This window comes from Octopus bimaculoides, chromosome 25 (genome assembly GCF_046866305.1).
Source record: "Octopus bimaculoides isolate indiv1 chromosome 25, ASM4686630v1, whole genome shotgun sequence".
In the NCBI taxonomy this organism is placed as follows: domain Eukaryota; kingdom Metazoa; phylum Mollusca; class Cephalopoda; order Octopoda; family Octopodidae; genus Octopus; species Octopus bimaculoides.
The window spans coordinates 17,109,795-17,125,764 of NC_142952.1; the positions used below are offsets into that span (position 1 = coordinate 17,109,795).

General features: G+C 36.3%; 1 protein-coding gene across 3 annotated transcripts in view; it reads left to right on the top strand.

Moving 5' to 3' along the window:
* Positions 1 to 2,528: 2,528 nt before the first annotated feature.
* LOC149131104 (uncharacterized) overlaps positions 2,529 to 15,970 on the top strand; it is a 35,986-nt gene continuing 22,544 nt past the window's right edge. The window contains exons 1-5 of one of the 3 annotated variants that reach the window (XM_089342322.1): positions 2,529 to 2,915; positions 3,894 to 4,079; positions 9,863 to 9,945; positions 10,733 to 10,798; positions 14,173 to 14,282. In XM_089342322.1, coding sequence (XP_089198448.1) covers positions 9,880 to 9,945; positions 10,733 to 10,798; positions 14,173 to 14,282 — 242 coding nt within the window. In that variant the 5' untranslated portion in view covers positions 2,529 to 2,915; positions 3,894 to 4,079; positions 9,863 to 9,879. Of the gene's footprint in view, positions 2,916 to 2,960; positions 3,206 to 3,893; positions 4,080 to 9,862; positions 9,946 to 10,732; positions 10,799 to 14,172; positions 14,283 to 15,970 lie in introns of those variants that run through there. The other 2 variants (XM_089342324.1, XM_089342323.1) reach the window with 2 other exon arrangements.

The window sequence follows — 15,970 nt, forward strand, 5'->3', positions numbered from 1 at the left end:
ACATCTTAATATATCTTTTATCATTTACTTGTTTCAATCATTGGACTGCAGCCATGTTGGGGTGACGCCCTGAAGGGTTTTAGTTGAATGACTCGACCCCCAGTACTATTTTTTAAAGCCTGGTACTTATTCTCTTGGTCTCTTTTGCCGAACTACTAAGCTGTGGGGATGTAAATTGCTGGTCCTGTGCCAAAATTTGAAGCCAATATTATACACACTGCAGTATTATACATACTTCAATAGTATACATACTTTGCCTGTGACTGTGTGGTAAGAAACTCGCTTCCTAACAACATGGTTCTGGGTTCAGTCCCATTGTATGTCACCTTGGGCAAGTGTCTTCTATTATAGCCTTTGTCAGTGGATTTGCTTATTTCAACTGATAATAACATTGCAGTGATAAGTGAAATTGCAATGTTATTATCAGTTGAAATAAGCAGATCCACTGACAAAGCTTTGGTAAGTCCAAGGCTATAATAGATGACACTTGCCCAAGGTGACATACAATGGGACTGAACCCAGAACCATGTTGTTAGGAAGCGAGTTTCTTACCACGCAGTCACAGGCAAAGTATGAAAAGTGTCTGTTGAAAATTTCATATATAAAAAAAAAACGGTAAATTTGGACAAGTCCACCTGCACACGGTCCACTAAGAAAAAACAAAACTCGGATTTTTCACGCACAAACACAAAAATTCTCCAGGGGATATGTTCAAACAACAAAACCACTGTAGCTTACAATTCAGTTTTATCTTTTACTTGTTTCAGGCACTGGACTGCGGTCTCACTGGGTCACAGACTTGAAAGGTTTTGTCAAATCTTTATATTGATAAAATTTAGAAAAACGTTTTTTTAGAAGAGTTTTGTATCTCTTGAGGCGGTGAGCTGGCAGAAAGCAAGCCGGATGAAATGCTTAGCAATATTTCGTCTACTGCTGCGTTCTGAGTTCAAATTCTGCCGAGGTCGACTTTGCCTTTCATCCTTTCGGGGTTGATTAAATATGTACCAGTTATGCACTGGGGTCGATATAATTGACTTAATCCATTTGTCTGTCCTTGTTTGTCCCCTCTGTGTGTAACCCCTTGTGGGCACTAAAGAATTAAGAAACGTTAGCACGCTGGACAAAATGCATAGTGGTATTTCGTCTGTTTTTACATTCTGAGTTCAAATTCCGCTGAGGTTGACTTTGTCTTTCATCCTTTCAGGGCCGATAAATTAAGTATCAGTTGCATACTGGTGGCGATCTAATCGACTGGTCCCCTCCCCCAAAATTTCGGGCCTTGTGCCTAGAGTAAATAAAAAAAAATATTCTTTATCTCTCCTGCTCAGATTTTTTTACCATTAATTTCTATAACTTTAGCATATTCACTTATTCTTTTCAAACTTGTTTGAATTTTTGATCTTATGTAATCCACACTCTCAAAAACGTATTTCTGCAAAATGTTATGTAAAAATATGGGTAAAGAAAGAAACAGCAAAAAAAAATTTCCCCCGTGAAATGGGTGGAGTGAGGTTAAATTTCCGTGGGTTCCACCCTACCCCACCCCCTCGTTTTCCAGATTAAAAAAAAGTGTTTTGTCGCATATTAGGAGGTTGTCGTAATTCATTCAACGAAAAAAAAAAGAAGCATTTTCCAATAATTCCGGGAAGGGTGGGGTCCGATTCCCCTCCCACCTTTTTTTTTTTTTCCTGAACCAAAATAAGGGGTTTGTGGTCCATTAGGAGGGCAGGGTACCTGATTCCATGCGAAAAATCCGAGTTTTATTTTTTTCCTTCGTGAACTGCGAGCTGGTGTACTTGTCCAAATTTACCAAAAAACACTTATTTTTCTGAAAGCTATGAGGAAACAAAGCTAACTCGTGCAAATTTTCTGAAACCCGTCCTCACTCATTGGAAAAATTGTTTCATACAAAAATTCCGATATAATCGGAATCTACACTATCTGAAACGTATTTGTTGAAAATTCCATTAAAAAATACTCATCTTTTGGAAAATTATGAGGAAACAAAGTCGGGGGGGGGGGGCACACACTTATGTAAGTATGCCTTAAACTGAATATATTTTGTATTAAAGATAGCATTTTATCATTTTATTGTTAGTAATGCGACGGGTATCGAACCTGTATCTTTAAAAAGGAAGGGTACATTCTTGAGAAGAAAAAACAAAGGGATCGTCATGGTTGGAACGTCCTTAGTCAGCAACATTAATTATTTCCTTATTCCCCACGTCAAACGAGAATAAGATCAGTGTTTCTTCATAGGAGAGGCGACATCTCCTTTGAGTACCTGCTAGGATTGAAAAGGAACGGGGTAGACAAATTACCAAATTTAATAATTAACTTGTCCAATACCATGGCGAAGAAAAAAGAATTATATAGATACAAATTCTATTTTGTTGTTAATTGTGGAGGCCAGATCAAAATATTTTACTGGTATTTTGAGGTGTGGGGCTTTGTTGTCAGTCTGAGAATCCCACGTCCAAATAGCATTACTATCTTCTCTTCAGATGTGGCAAGTCTCTTATCTGAGATGCAAACATCCGGGAAGAGGTAATTTCCTATTTGACATTCATAAAATCGGTGATCCAAAAAGTTTTATTTCAGTAAAACATTTCATAATTATAAGTGGCATACCACTTTCAAGAATTCTCACATATGTCCTGGACATATGTGAGAATTCTTCAATCCACGGAGGGCACACCAAGCAGTGTAAGTCTTCGGGCCAGTGTCGTAATTGAATGCCTTTCCTTGATTATCTTCTGATCTGGAAATATTTCGTTGGGATTCACAATTAAACGAAGAGTAGCAGGGCGTCCACGAGACATACTAATCTCGTTGAAATAAAATTGAAATTCAAGCGATTTCAATTTTTACGAACGTTAGACAGGAAATTACCCTGGAAGACAGGATCTGTTTTGGTAAGGTTTCAGTTTGATTTTCGTACATTTCTGATAACTGTCAATGCCGTGACAAAAGATCGTCAGGCAACTGACTCTCTTAAATGGTAAAATATATGAAAAGCGGCTTAATGAAATGCCATTTCTCAGAAGCGTTTTTCTGTGCAAAGCGATGCAATTGTTGCATCGATGACGTAGTGCTAAATTCTTTTCTTTTCTTTTTTTAAGTTTAAAGACGAATTCATCCGACGTTATCAAACTTTTTTTAGGTAACTTCTCCATTTACTTCTTTCGTAGACAGATGAAAAATGGTAATCTAGAATTATAGATGACTAAAATTCAATCGTTATTCGATCTCTTCTTAAACAAATTACACAGTCACATCTATACTCAATAACTATATCAGACAAAAGATGTGCAAAGCGGTTAAACAATAATCGCGTTTGATTTTGCAACGAGACCGAAATATTCCTGTCAAACAATTATTTACTAAACAACTTTCGGACGTGCTTTAAAATTCACCACTCAATTGAAGATATATATATATATATATATATATATATATATATATATATATATATATATAACTATCCAGATGTGTATATATATATATACAAGTCGACTCTGTGAATCTTCTTGTCTGTATTTAATTTATTATTTTTAAACTACCGATATTCGCTGTGTTCTTGTTTAACCATAAATCGGTCATGATCAGACACGTCTATGATCAAAAGCATTCCAACCGTGATCACCCCATCTTTTTGTTTACCTAACATTATATTTTACAAAACGTCTTTTTAAAAAGAACATATAAAATATAAACTACGGTTGTGTGTAAGCCGAGGTAGATTTGGTTGCTATTTCTCATTAATTCAGAATTCGCTGTGTGAATAGTTAACTCCCCCATCCACCCAATGTTTGTTGCTATTGAATATATTATAAGCATTCTTTTTGTCTCTTTTCTATTGTCAATCTCAATTGTTTCTATCGAGTTTATAGATATGTTTTGTAAACGATTCCATCTTGTTGAGTAAATTGCGAAAATCCGAAGAAAGTGGTGAGAATCTGTATAGCTGCACTCCACAGAAGACTTCGTGAAAAGTGTAGATTTTAATGTCTTGGATATTTTCGTTCGATTGAGAGAGAAGAAAGCAGGAATAAGTGGTTTTGTTGTTTGAATTAGAGGTAAGTAAAAAAAAAAGGGGGGGGGGGAACGGTTATGGTTCTTTACTTGTCCTGTTATCTTTGTTATGAATTACGCTATCTTTTATGAATATCAGAACTATAAAATACAAACACACACACACACATGTATGTGCATAGATACATACATTTACACATAGTGGTATGCACACATATACACACATAGTCTGACATCTGTTAGTCTTGGAAAATCGTTGATTTTCACCTGGCAAGTTGTGATTTAGTCTTGTTAGCAGAGTAGCATCTGCAGTGGCAGTAGAGGTCCCCACAACAGGAATCACAAATACATCAGAAGCACCATTTGATAGTATAGTGCTCTCTCTCTCTCTCTCTCTCTCTCTCTCTCTCTCTCTCTCTCTCTCTCTCTTCTTTCATTCACCAATAAGCTTTAGTTTTCTTAATTTAAAAAAAAATCTGCCTTATTCCATGCCTCGAATCAGAACGGTCACTTTGCAATGTCCTCCCATCTTTCAACTTTCTTATTCAGTGACTTCATGTCTTGCTTGCAGATATCTTTGAAATGAAGATGGGATTGCTAGAGGACTCACCCCATTCAGCATATCTTTGAGGATTCTCACATTTAGCATGCAGTGTGTATGACCCAGTGTGTGGAGATGTTGCAACAGAACATGGTATCTGGATACTGGCCAGGATCCTATTATTGGTGATTCAAATCCAACCTACTTGATATCTAAGAAGCATGTCAGTCTACACAAAATGAGAAGTGTAGTGATACTATTCTTTGCCATAAAACAATGTGCTCAGAATTCAGGCTCTGAAGACTGTAATATAGCTGGATGTCTCTAGCTTGCTATTCTTCTAGTCTCTTGTTATCCACTCCATCCACTGATGCTTTATTTTTCTATGTCAATTAAGGCTTTGTTTTGCATTTCATTTGTGCAAATTACATTAATATCAGGGCTGGCAAGATTCTAAACTTGGTGCTTAGAATCTTCTGCAAAATCATCTTTGTAGTTGTTCCATAATTGTAAAGGGTCAACTCCTATATCACAGGTTTTCAACAAAATAGCAAATAAATCTCTTGACTGCTTTGGGGATTGGTTAGGGCTGCTTTTTTTAAAGTGACTTCCCTTTGACTATCATCTTCTAGTATTTCACATTTGTGGCATGCCTCTCTCTCTCTTTAAATGCAACACAAATATGACCATCAGCTGTTCTAAGATCTTCAGAAGATCTAGGACCTATAACTTCATGCAGATACATTCTTAAAAAGAATTTTGGTTGGGATGACTAGTCTAGACTCTGCCTAAAGTGCAGACAAATTTTACCTGTGGATGACCTTCAACTTTGCATCCTCTCTTCTACTCCATTTTCTGTTGTTCCATATATAATAAGGTAACAAGTGATACAATGAAGTTTAAGCAAACATATCTTCTTGGCATAGTGTAAAAAAAGTTGTAAGTATAGTTTCTGTTGAAGCAAGATCTTATTACTAAGCAGGTTTTTTATCAGTCTATTTTCTAAATGAATTGCAAGTTACTGTACTGTAGAATATCTTTCATGGTTGGGAATGCCAAACATTTCCCAAAATATTTTATTGCTGCTTAAGTAACAACTTTGTTGATAGTTTGTCATTTCATCAGGTATAGTTTGTTGTACATCAGACTTAACTACATCAGATCCCTTGTTCACATACTTGATAGACTTGACAGAGTTACAAAATACAACCTTAATATGTACTTTAATAAAAGCTTTTGTCAAGAGAGAGCAGTGACGTACAATCCATTTATTAGCAACTAGCAGACATACCCGGCGTTGCTTGAGATTTAAATGGCATAGTTTGTATATCCTGGTACAGTTAAGTTGAAATGTGATAGAGGGAAGAGCAGCGTTGATGACAAAAGATTTGTGGAGTAAATGAAGCACTAATTCAACATGTCATGTGTCTGTTTGGTAAGTTCCAGGCCCTAACCATGTCATGAAAAAGTGGGTGAGGGGTATGTTATTTTTGAATGCACCAAAAAGCTCTCAGTGGATATACTTTCCTTTGTGGCTGTCGCTACCATGCTGATCAATCAGCAGACATAAGAACTACATCTATGTGATGAATTAAGCCTGTGGGCATGCTCACCAGCACTACATGAGAGAAATCTACATGAAAGAAATGAGGTGGTAAGGGGTGGGGATTGGCTGAAGCAGCATTCTTGGTCAGGTCAATACTACGCTGCTCATAGCTTTCCATTGCTCTTGCAGTAGCTGTACATGCAGCATTTTGTGATTGTCTAATTGAAGTTTCATGTGACATTTCATTTGCTCTCCTTTTCAATTTCTCTGCTACTACTGTTTTTCAACCAATGATATAATAAACTAAGAAGAAATATGATGTAATAAACTAAGAAGACAGTTGTACGTTAATGATGAAATGTCAATAAAAAAGGTAAATAATATCAACATCTTAGCAAATTTTAAGAAATACACACAATGAACTGAGATGACACTGTTATGTTAATAATTAAATGTCATTCAAAAACATTAATTAATGGCTGTGTGGTAAGTAGCTTGCTTACCAGCCACATGGTTCTGGGTTCAGTCCCACTGCGTGGCACCTTGGGCAAGTGTCTTCTACTATAGCCTCGGGCCGACCAAAGCCTTGTGAGTGGATTTGGTAGACGGAAACTGAAAGAAGCCCGTCGTATATATGTATATATATATGTTTGTGTGTTTGTGTTTGTCCCTCCACCATCACTTGACAACCGATGGTGATGTGTTTACGTCCCCGTAACTTAGTGGTTCAGCAAAAGAGACCGATAGAATAAGTACTAGGCTTTCAAAGAATAAGTCCTGGGGTCGATTTGCTTGATTAAAGGCTGTGCTCCAGCATGGCCGCAGTCAAAAGACTGAAACAAGTAAAAGAGTAAAAGAGATCAATATTTTAAAAAGATGAAAAACGCTCAATGGAAAAAGCATTACTTAGTAACATTCCTAAATGGATTAATTGCAATGGATGTAAGGGAGGCAATCAATTTCCAGGAGTTACTTCACAAAGCATTACCACATTAGTCGTATGTACCCCAGAAAAGGGAGTTTTCTGCCCCCAGAGGCCCCATAACTCATTGTGTAAAAAATTTTAAGAGTCTAAAACCAACTCTGGAATGTAAGTAATATATGTTCCCAGTTTGGGGAAAATCGGTTGCGAACTTCAAAAGTTATGTAGGTTTACACAGACATACTGAGTTTTATATACATAGATTATATTTTGTTCAAATCTTATTGTAAAGCCTTCCTCATCAGGTTTTCTTTTGCAATATGAAAGATAAACGTTAGCATGCCGGGCAAAATGCTTAGTGGTATTTCATCTGTCTTTATGTTCTGAGTTCAAGTTCTGTCAAGGTCAACTTTGCCTTTCATCCTTTCGGGGTGGATAAATTAAGTACCAGTTGCGTACTGGGGGTCAATCTCATCGACTGGCCCCTCTCCCAAAATTTCAGGCCTTGTGCCTTGAGTAGAAAACGATATGAAAGATAATCATCTGATAGAGTGTAATTTAAAAATGGTTTTGGATGATAATGTTTTGTCCATTAATTATCCTTCATACAAGGTAATTTGAAATCTAGAGAATCCCATGGACTATGTATCTCAAGTTCAAGAGATGTTTGTCTGTATTAGGGTCCAGAAGTTCTGCTGAAATAAAGGAATCAATTTGATTAGCTGAATTTTGTTGGTCAGTCAAATTAAAATGTAAACATATTTGACATCTTTTTGGACTCAAAATTTTGGATTTTATCATGAAATTCATCAGGTTTAATTGCTTCAGCAAAACACTCTGACTGTGTGGTCATATCTGATATAATATTTTGTACGGTTGTCCAGGTAGTAACTGATTTTAATTGTGATAAATAGGTCAGGTTGACCAAAGTGCAAGCATATGTCATTACATCTTATGTTGTTTGATGCATGTTATGTGCATTACCTGTAGGAATTGAAGGAGGAATGCAAAGTTGGTCAAGGTCTTCCCCAGCTGCATTATTGTTGATGGCATCTCTAAGATACATATATGAATCACATCTTAATTTTCTTTGATGGTTTTTAATCTTTCAGCTCTCATTTTTATAAACAACTGAAAATTGGTGTAAAAATGTCTCTAGTTAGCAGATAATGGTATATTATTCTCTAAAATCTTCATGGTTCCATCACAGAATTCAACACTAATCCTTAACCCCACCTTTTTTTTTTACCATATTTCCATTTAAATACTTTGTCCATGCTTTTCAATTCATTTTGGAAATAGTTTAGAATTTGGTAGGATTTTGTCAAATAATTGAAGAAAATCTCAAGAAAAAGTTCTTGCTTAAAATGTTAATAACTACAAACATTTTAGAATTCAGTTATGTATCATAAAACCAGTTGGTAGTTACAGAAATGATTGGGATCTAGAAGGGGTTTAAATTCATACTATATAGGTACATGCATGGCTGTGTGATAAGAAGTTTGTTTTCTCACTAATTGGTTCCAGGTTCAGTCCCACTGTGTGGCACCTTGGGCAAGTGTCTTCTGCTATAGCCCTAGGCCAACCAAAGCCCTGTAAGTGGATTTCATAGATGGAAACTGAAAGAGGCCTGTTATATACGAGGTGGTACCAAAAGGTTTCTGGACTAGTTTATCTTTAATAAAAAATAGCTTAGTTACCTAAGTTTTAGCATCATCTCCTTTGAAATAGTCACTTTGCACAGCAATACACCAGTCCCAGCATTCCTGCCACTTTTGGAATCTAGCCTACAATTCGCTCTGAATCTTGACATTGGTGTTAAAATGGCAACCTTTGAGCTGCATTTTCATCTTAGGGAAGAGATGGAAATCCGCACGTGCTAAATCTGGTGAACAGGGAGGGTGCGGAAGCAATATGTTGATTTTGGCATGAAACTCACAAGTGAGGAGAGCTTATTGAAGAATCCAATTCTTTGTGCTCCACAGATCCGTCTCTCAAAAACTTCAAAATGTTGCAGCAGAACTCTCAATTGACAGTCTGGCTCTGAGAGATGAATTCTCAATGCTCAATACCACATTTCTGGGAATGACACTCGTGACAGGTCTTCCAGATCGTACATCGTCTTCCAGATCGTACATCGTCTTCCAAAGACTTTCTTCAGCTTTTGAAGTGCCTGTGCCACTCAAATCATTTGCTACAACCCATTGCCTCATTGCCATAAGCTTACTGAAGCATGTTCAATGTCTCTGTAGCAGACTTACCAAGTTTAATGCAAAATTTCGCATTGGGTCTTTGTTCCTGTCTATGACAAAATCACAGACTACAGCATACACATTATCAAAAAACACAAATTTCATAACTTGCAAAGTAGACACAGTGATATCACTTGGCACACTGCCCCATGAAGGTCATTGCTAGCTCTCGCTGCACACACAACTGTGTGCTGCCATCTGTTGTTGCACTACAGAACTAACCCAGAAACTTTTTGATACAACCTTGCATTTGTGTGTGTGTCTGTGTGTTTGTCCCCTGCCTTCTCTTGACAACTGGGGTTGCTTTGTTAATGTACCCATAACTTAGTCATATAGCAAAAGAGTCCAACAGAATAAGTACCAGGCTTATAAAAATAAGTACTGGGTCAATTCATTTGAGTAAAACCTTTCAAGATGGTGCCCAAACATGGCCACAGTCCAATGACCAACACAAGTAAAAGATAAAAGACATTTACTTTTGAATCTCAGATAATTTGGTGTTAGAGGAAGAGAAACAAATCCTGATTTTATATTCCATTTATTTAAAATTTTTTTCTTTTAACCAGAAACCTTTGGTGCCATAATGAAGAAAAGCACATTACAGTGTAATGCAGATATACATTATCGAAGATATTTCAAGGCTCTTTCGGTAAAGAAAGAAACGATTTGTATATGTTTTATCTTTGTGTTTAAATAAGGGATGGGGAAAACCACATGAACTCATTTTATTGCATCTGCAAGCTGATGTACTAGTATTTACTGAATATAGTAAGTTTTTCAATTACAACATTTATACAATACCTGTATGCCTATTTGCGACATAGCTGACGTTTCCATTACGAGTGAAAGCGGTCAGACTTGAACAGAAATTATTCAGCAATTGCCATTTGTATGGAAATTTTGTTTCCACTATAAAACACATTGCTAGGTTTGTACCACCCCCTTGAGACCCAACTACACTCCAACTAAAAATATATTGCATGTATCGAAATAATATTTATATGCAACAAAAGCTGAAAAATGGTAGAAGATGCTGTGTAAAAATTATTCATATCCATCTCTGCCTGCAGACCTTTTTCTTTGGAAATTTTTGCCCATCCCTGGTTTAAATGTATGACAGAAATAGCTAGGTTTCTTTCTCTGATATTTACATAGTTCAACCTATACAAGTGAATGAGTGACTTTTGAAAGTAGTAACTATATAATTAGTTTGTAAACATTGAATGGCCATGGGGATCCACCAGAAAAAAATAGTCTAGATCTTCTTTCTAGCCTGATAAATTTCATGCTACTAAAGTTGCATTTGCACTCAGGGGAGCTGCTTGAAATTATATTTGAACAACCATTTCTTTGGGTTATAAAGGTAGAGTTTGGGGCTGGGATTCCTCAAATATATCTCTGTTTCCTTAATTCTATACTTCGTTTTACATTGACAGGTGGATTGGACGAAGAAGCCCAGTATCTGTAATGAACCGGAAATTCTCAAGCAATATTTTAAGGAGGTATTATTATTTTATTTAGGCCTCTTCAAACTCAGTCTTCATCTTTACTTTATCATTTCACTATTGTTATTGTGGCAAGCCAGAAAAAAAGTTAGTGTAGCACACCGGGCAAAATGCTGAGCAGTATTTCGTCTGAGTTCAAATTCCGCTGAAGTCGACTTTGCCTTTCATCCTTTCGGGGTCAATAAATTAAGTACCACTTAAGTTCTGGGGTCGATATAATCAACTGGTCCCCTCCCACAAAATTTCAGGTCTTGTGCCTATAGTTGAAAGGGTTATTATTACCGTTGTGGGTTGAGAATGGTAGACTCGGTAAAGCATCAAATAAAATGTTTTGTGGTACTTAGTTCTTTCTATTTATAGTCTAAGTTCAGAGTCCATCATGTTCAATGTTTCCCTTTCATCCTTCTGCAGTGAGGAATTTATAAAAGTTAACAACAGCCTTTTTAGCATGTAGTATGTGGGTGATTGTTTTAGCATAACTAATGGCTTTCTTTAGGAGTGAGAATATGATTGAGTCATAGTAATTATCTATGCTGAACTGGATAAGCTATTTCAAGTTTTATTCTCCATGTTTCTGAATCACTCAATTATCTCTATTGTACTCACCTGCTGGATAAGGTGAGTTTGCTCTACCTAAAGTCTTCACACTGATCTTGCCTATGTATGACTTGGTCAGATTGATTCATCTAATAGCAGGACTTCACAGTATGAAGTACAGCTGTTGGGGCTTGAGAGGATCGGTATGATCCAAGATTCTGATTTTCCCAGTTATTCTTATATTGTCCACAGAGGTTTATGTGCTTTTGTTTTTTTAAATTTTAATGTAATTTTGTACTTGTTTCAGTCATTGGACTGTGGCTATGCTGGAGCACCACCTACAAGGGTTTAATTGAACAAATCAACCCCAGTACTTAGTTTTTGTATTTTTTTAAAGTTTGGTACTTATTTTATTGGTATCTATTTGCCAAACTGCTAAGTTATGGTGATATAAACCAACACCGGTTGTCAACTTGCGGTGGGGGGCAAGCACAAACATAAAGACACATACACACACATAGATATACATGTATACAATAAGCTTCTTTCAGTTTCCATCCACCAAATCCACTTGTAAGGTTTAGGTCAGCTTGGGGCAATAATAGAAGTTATTTGTTCAAAGAGCCATTAGTGAAAGACACTTTCACAAGGTGCCAGGACCATGTGGTTAGAAAGCAAACCTTTTGAAACACAGTATCACTCTTCATCAATTTTTGTGTACTTAATATGGTATAGGTTTCCAGTGGTCTTTGCAAACCCAGGTTCTCATCGAAACTTCTAATTTTACTTAAGAGTTATTGTTGTTGGAATTGGTTTCTGTTTCTCTTAAATTTACTTCTTTTTACCATGGAAAACAAAGTTTCCAAGAACAGCAATAGTAATTGGTTGGGTGGCTGTGTGTAATATGTTTGAAACTTAGGTTTCTGCTTGTTGTGGCCCTCATTAGTGTCCTTTTGTTCAAATGTTGGTGAAAGGAAGCCAGGTGCATCATTCTTGAGGTCAACAAACTATGAAATAGTTTATCAGAAAACTTCCTTTCTTTTTTTTTCCCCACACATCAATAGCATAGAAAAAAATATATTTACATTTTTATTTAATGCATAGTGAGGCTTTGTAATCTTGCTTTTGTCTTTTAATCTTTTACTTGTTTCAGTCATTGGATTGTGACCATGCTGGGGCAACACCTTAAAAGGTTTTAGTCTAACAAATTGGCCCAGTACTTATGTTTCATTTTTTTTCAAAGTTTGGCTCTTCTTGTATCAGTTTCTTTTGCTGAACTGCTAAGTTACAAGGATGTAAATAAAACCAGTTGTCAAGTGATTGGTTGAGAGTGGTAAACACAGACACAAAGACTTTCACATAGACGTGTGTGTGTGTGTGTGCATGTGTGGTGATTGCTCCATCTTCACTGATGATTGCTGTCTTGTTATGCTTCCTTGTTGTTAATGACATTTCTGACTTTCTATCCATGACCTGTCAGATGTCTATTCAGTCCTTTTGCAGATCTGCATAGTTTAAAGCAAAGGTGACAAATGGAAGTTGTAACTTCTGCTGGATTGATATGTCTAGTGTACTTTCCTAGGAATTCATGTGAGTACTGCTCTCCCTAAAAGGGGCTGCTCAGTCACAAGCATCTCCACCAGAGTTGATCCCTGTCATAGGAAGACACAACAGTGATGCTAGGGTAAGATTCCTGTCACCTACGTGCATATTTGTAAAAGTGTGCTTCCACCTGGTTAGGTCTGTATACGTTGCCACTCTTCCATTGTTATAGGACTTTCAGTAGCTGGAATGTTTTGGAGACACGGCAAGGTTGTTTTATGTGTTCATCATCTGATCCTAGCAGAAATTTTTCTCGTCTGAGAGAAACCAAAACATGTTTGGTTGGAGGGGAAACTTGAGCTTGTTCAAAAGCTTCATAGCATGGTCTTTCCTCTTGTTTTAGATGGCTTGGGATAAAAATTAGCCCTTTCTCATCTTGTATGTGGAATACTGAATGTCTTCATGCACTACCTGCTTGATAAGAAACTCAGACACTCCCATGTTCCTGGCGATGGACCTGATTGACTTGGAGGGATCGTTGGCAATCATGGCCTGGATCTCACCAACAAATTCAGGAGTTGTTTTCTTCTCAGAACAATCAGAGTGAGTTTTCCGAATTGCCATACCTTCCTAATCACCATTAGACTCATCCAACTCATTCCAAATCCTCTGCACTGTCCTCAGATTGACATCCAAATGCTCTGAAATGTTCATATTGGAGCTTCTGGTGCAAATGCCAAGCAGCACAGCATGCCGTTTCTAAATTTCTGGCAGAGTGAATTGTGTCATGGTGCTGTTTTTCTCACAGACAGTGCCCAACTGGCCCTACTATACTTGTAGTCAACAAAATCAAAAACAAACAGTGCACATGCTTGAAATATAATGAAACAATGCACATGCATGAAAATATAGAATAGTGACAATTTACCCATTGCACCCTGTATGTGTGTATATATATATATATATATATATATATATATATATATTACCTTTTTTTTTTTTATCTTTTACCTATTTTAGTCATTAGACTGCAGCCATGTTCCCTGTCACAAAGGAATTGATCCCAGTACTTATTTTTAAAAATCTGATAGTTATTCTATTGGTTTCTTTTGCCGAACCGGTAAGTTATGGGAATCTAAAGACATCAGTACCTGTTGTCCAGCGGTGGTGGGGAACAAACACAGACACAAGGAGACACAAACACACACACACACACACACACACACACACACACACACACACACAACAGGCTTCTTTCAGTTTCCGTATATATATAATTTTTATCATTGTAGCTCACCAAAACTCAAGATTCAAAGGTGAGGGTAAGGAAATCGCATCTTAGCATACAGATGGCCCGGCAGATGTTATATGAGGCAGCATTAAATGAGTCTGCTTTCCAACAGTAAGGAAAAGATGTTTATTTTGTTGTTATTTTCTTTATTTACTTTTGTTTCAAAAATTTGATGTACATATATGGTCGTATGTGTGTGCGTGTATATTTGTATATCTATCTACCTATCTATGTGTATGTGTATATTTATGTGTATGTATGTATATTTGTGTATGTATATGTATGTTTATATATATTTTGCTTAGGCATTGTGATACTAATAACTTGGTGTAGAACTCCGTATACATTTTTCTGAATGAAGTGTTATTTGAGTACAGAGCAGTAATAAGAAAAAAGAGATGACAAAGAAATAAGTGACTGATATGATGTGGAAAATACAGATAAACAGACATGCATAAACATATATACTCTTTACTCTTTCACTTGTTTCATTCATTTGACTGCGGCCAGAATACACACAGACATACATATATATATATATATTTTTAAAAATAACGTTGACCACTAACGTGGACAATTAATGTGCTAGAAATAGATCACATCTTGTGTCTATTAAGACCTAAATTGCTCTCAGCATGAAATATAGCAGTATACCAAAACGTAAGCGGGCAAGACATTTAAAACACCTAAAAAAACACTATTAAACAGGTACTGGTTTCGGATTTAACAAATCTTACCGATTCTCCATTCCTCTTCAACCTGATTTGTAATGTAACCGCAATCATCAGAATCGTATACAAAGTAGCCCACCGCCATGGGTGCGCGTGTATATGGTTCTGCTAATTACAGCTTAATGGTAAAATTCAGAAGTCTTCGTTTTGGCGCGCCAATTCCAGGAATATATCCGCAGAAAATATTTACTGCGTCGTATATATTCAGTATGAGAGATTGGCAATGGGTAATACATTATTATAAAATATGGTAATTAATCATATATTAATTAATATCGATTAATTATCAGGAGGCCAGCACATCTAAAGAATCAAAGAGATTCAGAAATAATATCTGCAATCTCAGGGGATTAAGGTACATTTTTAAAAATAACGTCGACTACTAACGTGGACAATTAATGTGCTAGAAATAGATCACATCTGAATCTCTTTGATTCTTTAGATGTGCTGACCTCCTGATAATTAATCGATATTAATTAATATATGATTAATTACCATATTTTATAATAATGTATATATATATATATATATATATATATATATATAGATATATATATATATATATAGATATATATATATATATAGATATATATATATACATATATATGACAGGCTTCTTTCAGTTTACGTCTACCAAATCCACTCACAAGGCTTTGGTCAGCCCGAGGCTATAGTGGAAGACACTTGCCCAAGGTGCCACGCAGAGGGAATGAACCCGGAACCATGTGGTTGGTAAGCAAGCTACTTACTACACAGCCACTCCTATATATATATATATATATATATATATATATATATATATATAGTCAATAAATCATAAATCTGAAAGAGAAGCACACTCTAAGTTATACAGTAGTATAGTATTTAGATAAAGATAATTATGGCCTGTCTATGGGGTTACCCAAGGTTTCATGTCCATAAAGTGTTTAGCTTTACAGCGTCTCTTCAGACCCTAATGGCCAGTGGTCTATAACCTCTCTTGAAAGTGGAGGGAGAAAAGACTTCATAGCTACTTGTTGAACACATGGACAAAGAGAAGAGTTTAGCACAAGGGATTGTCTCCCTTAG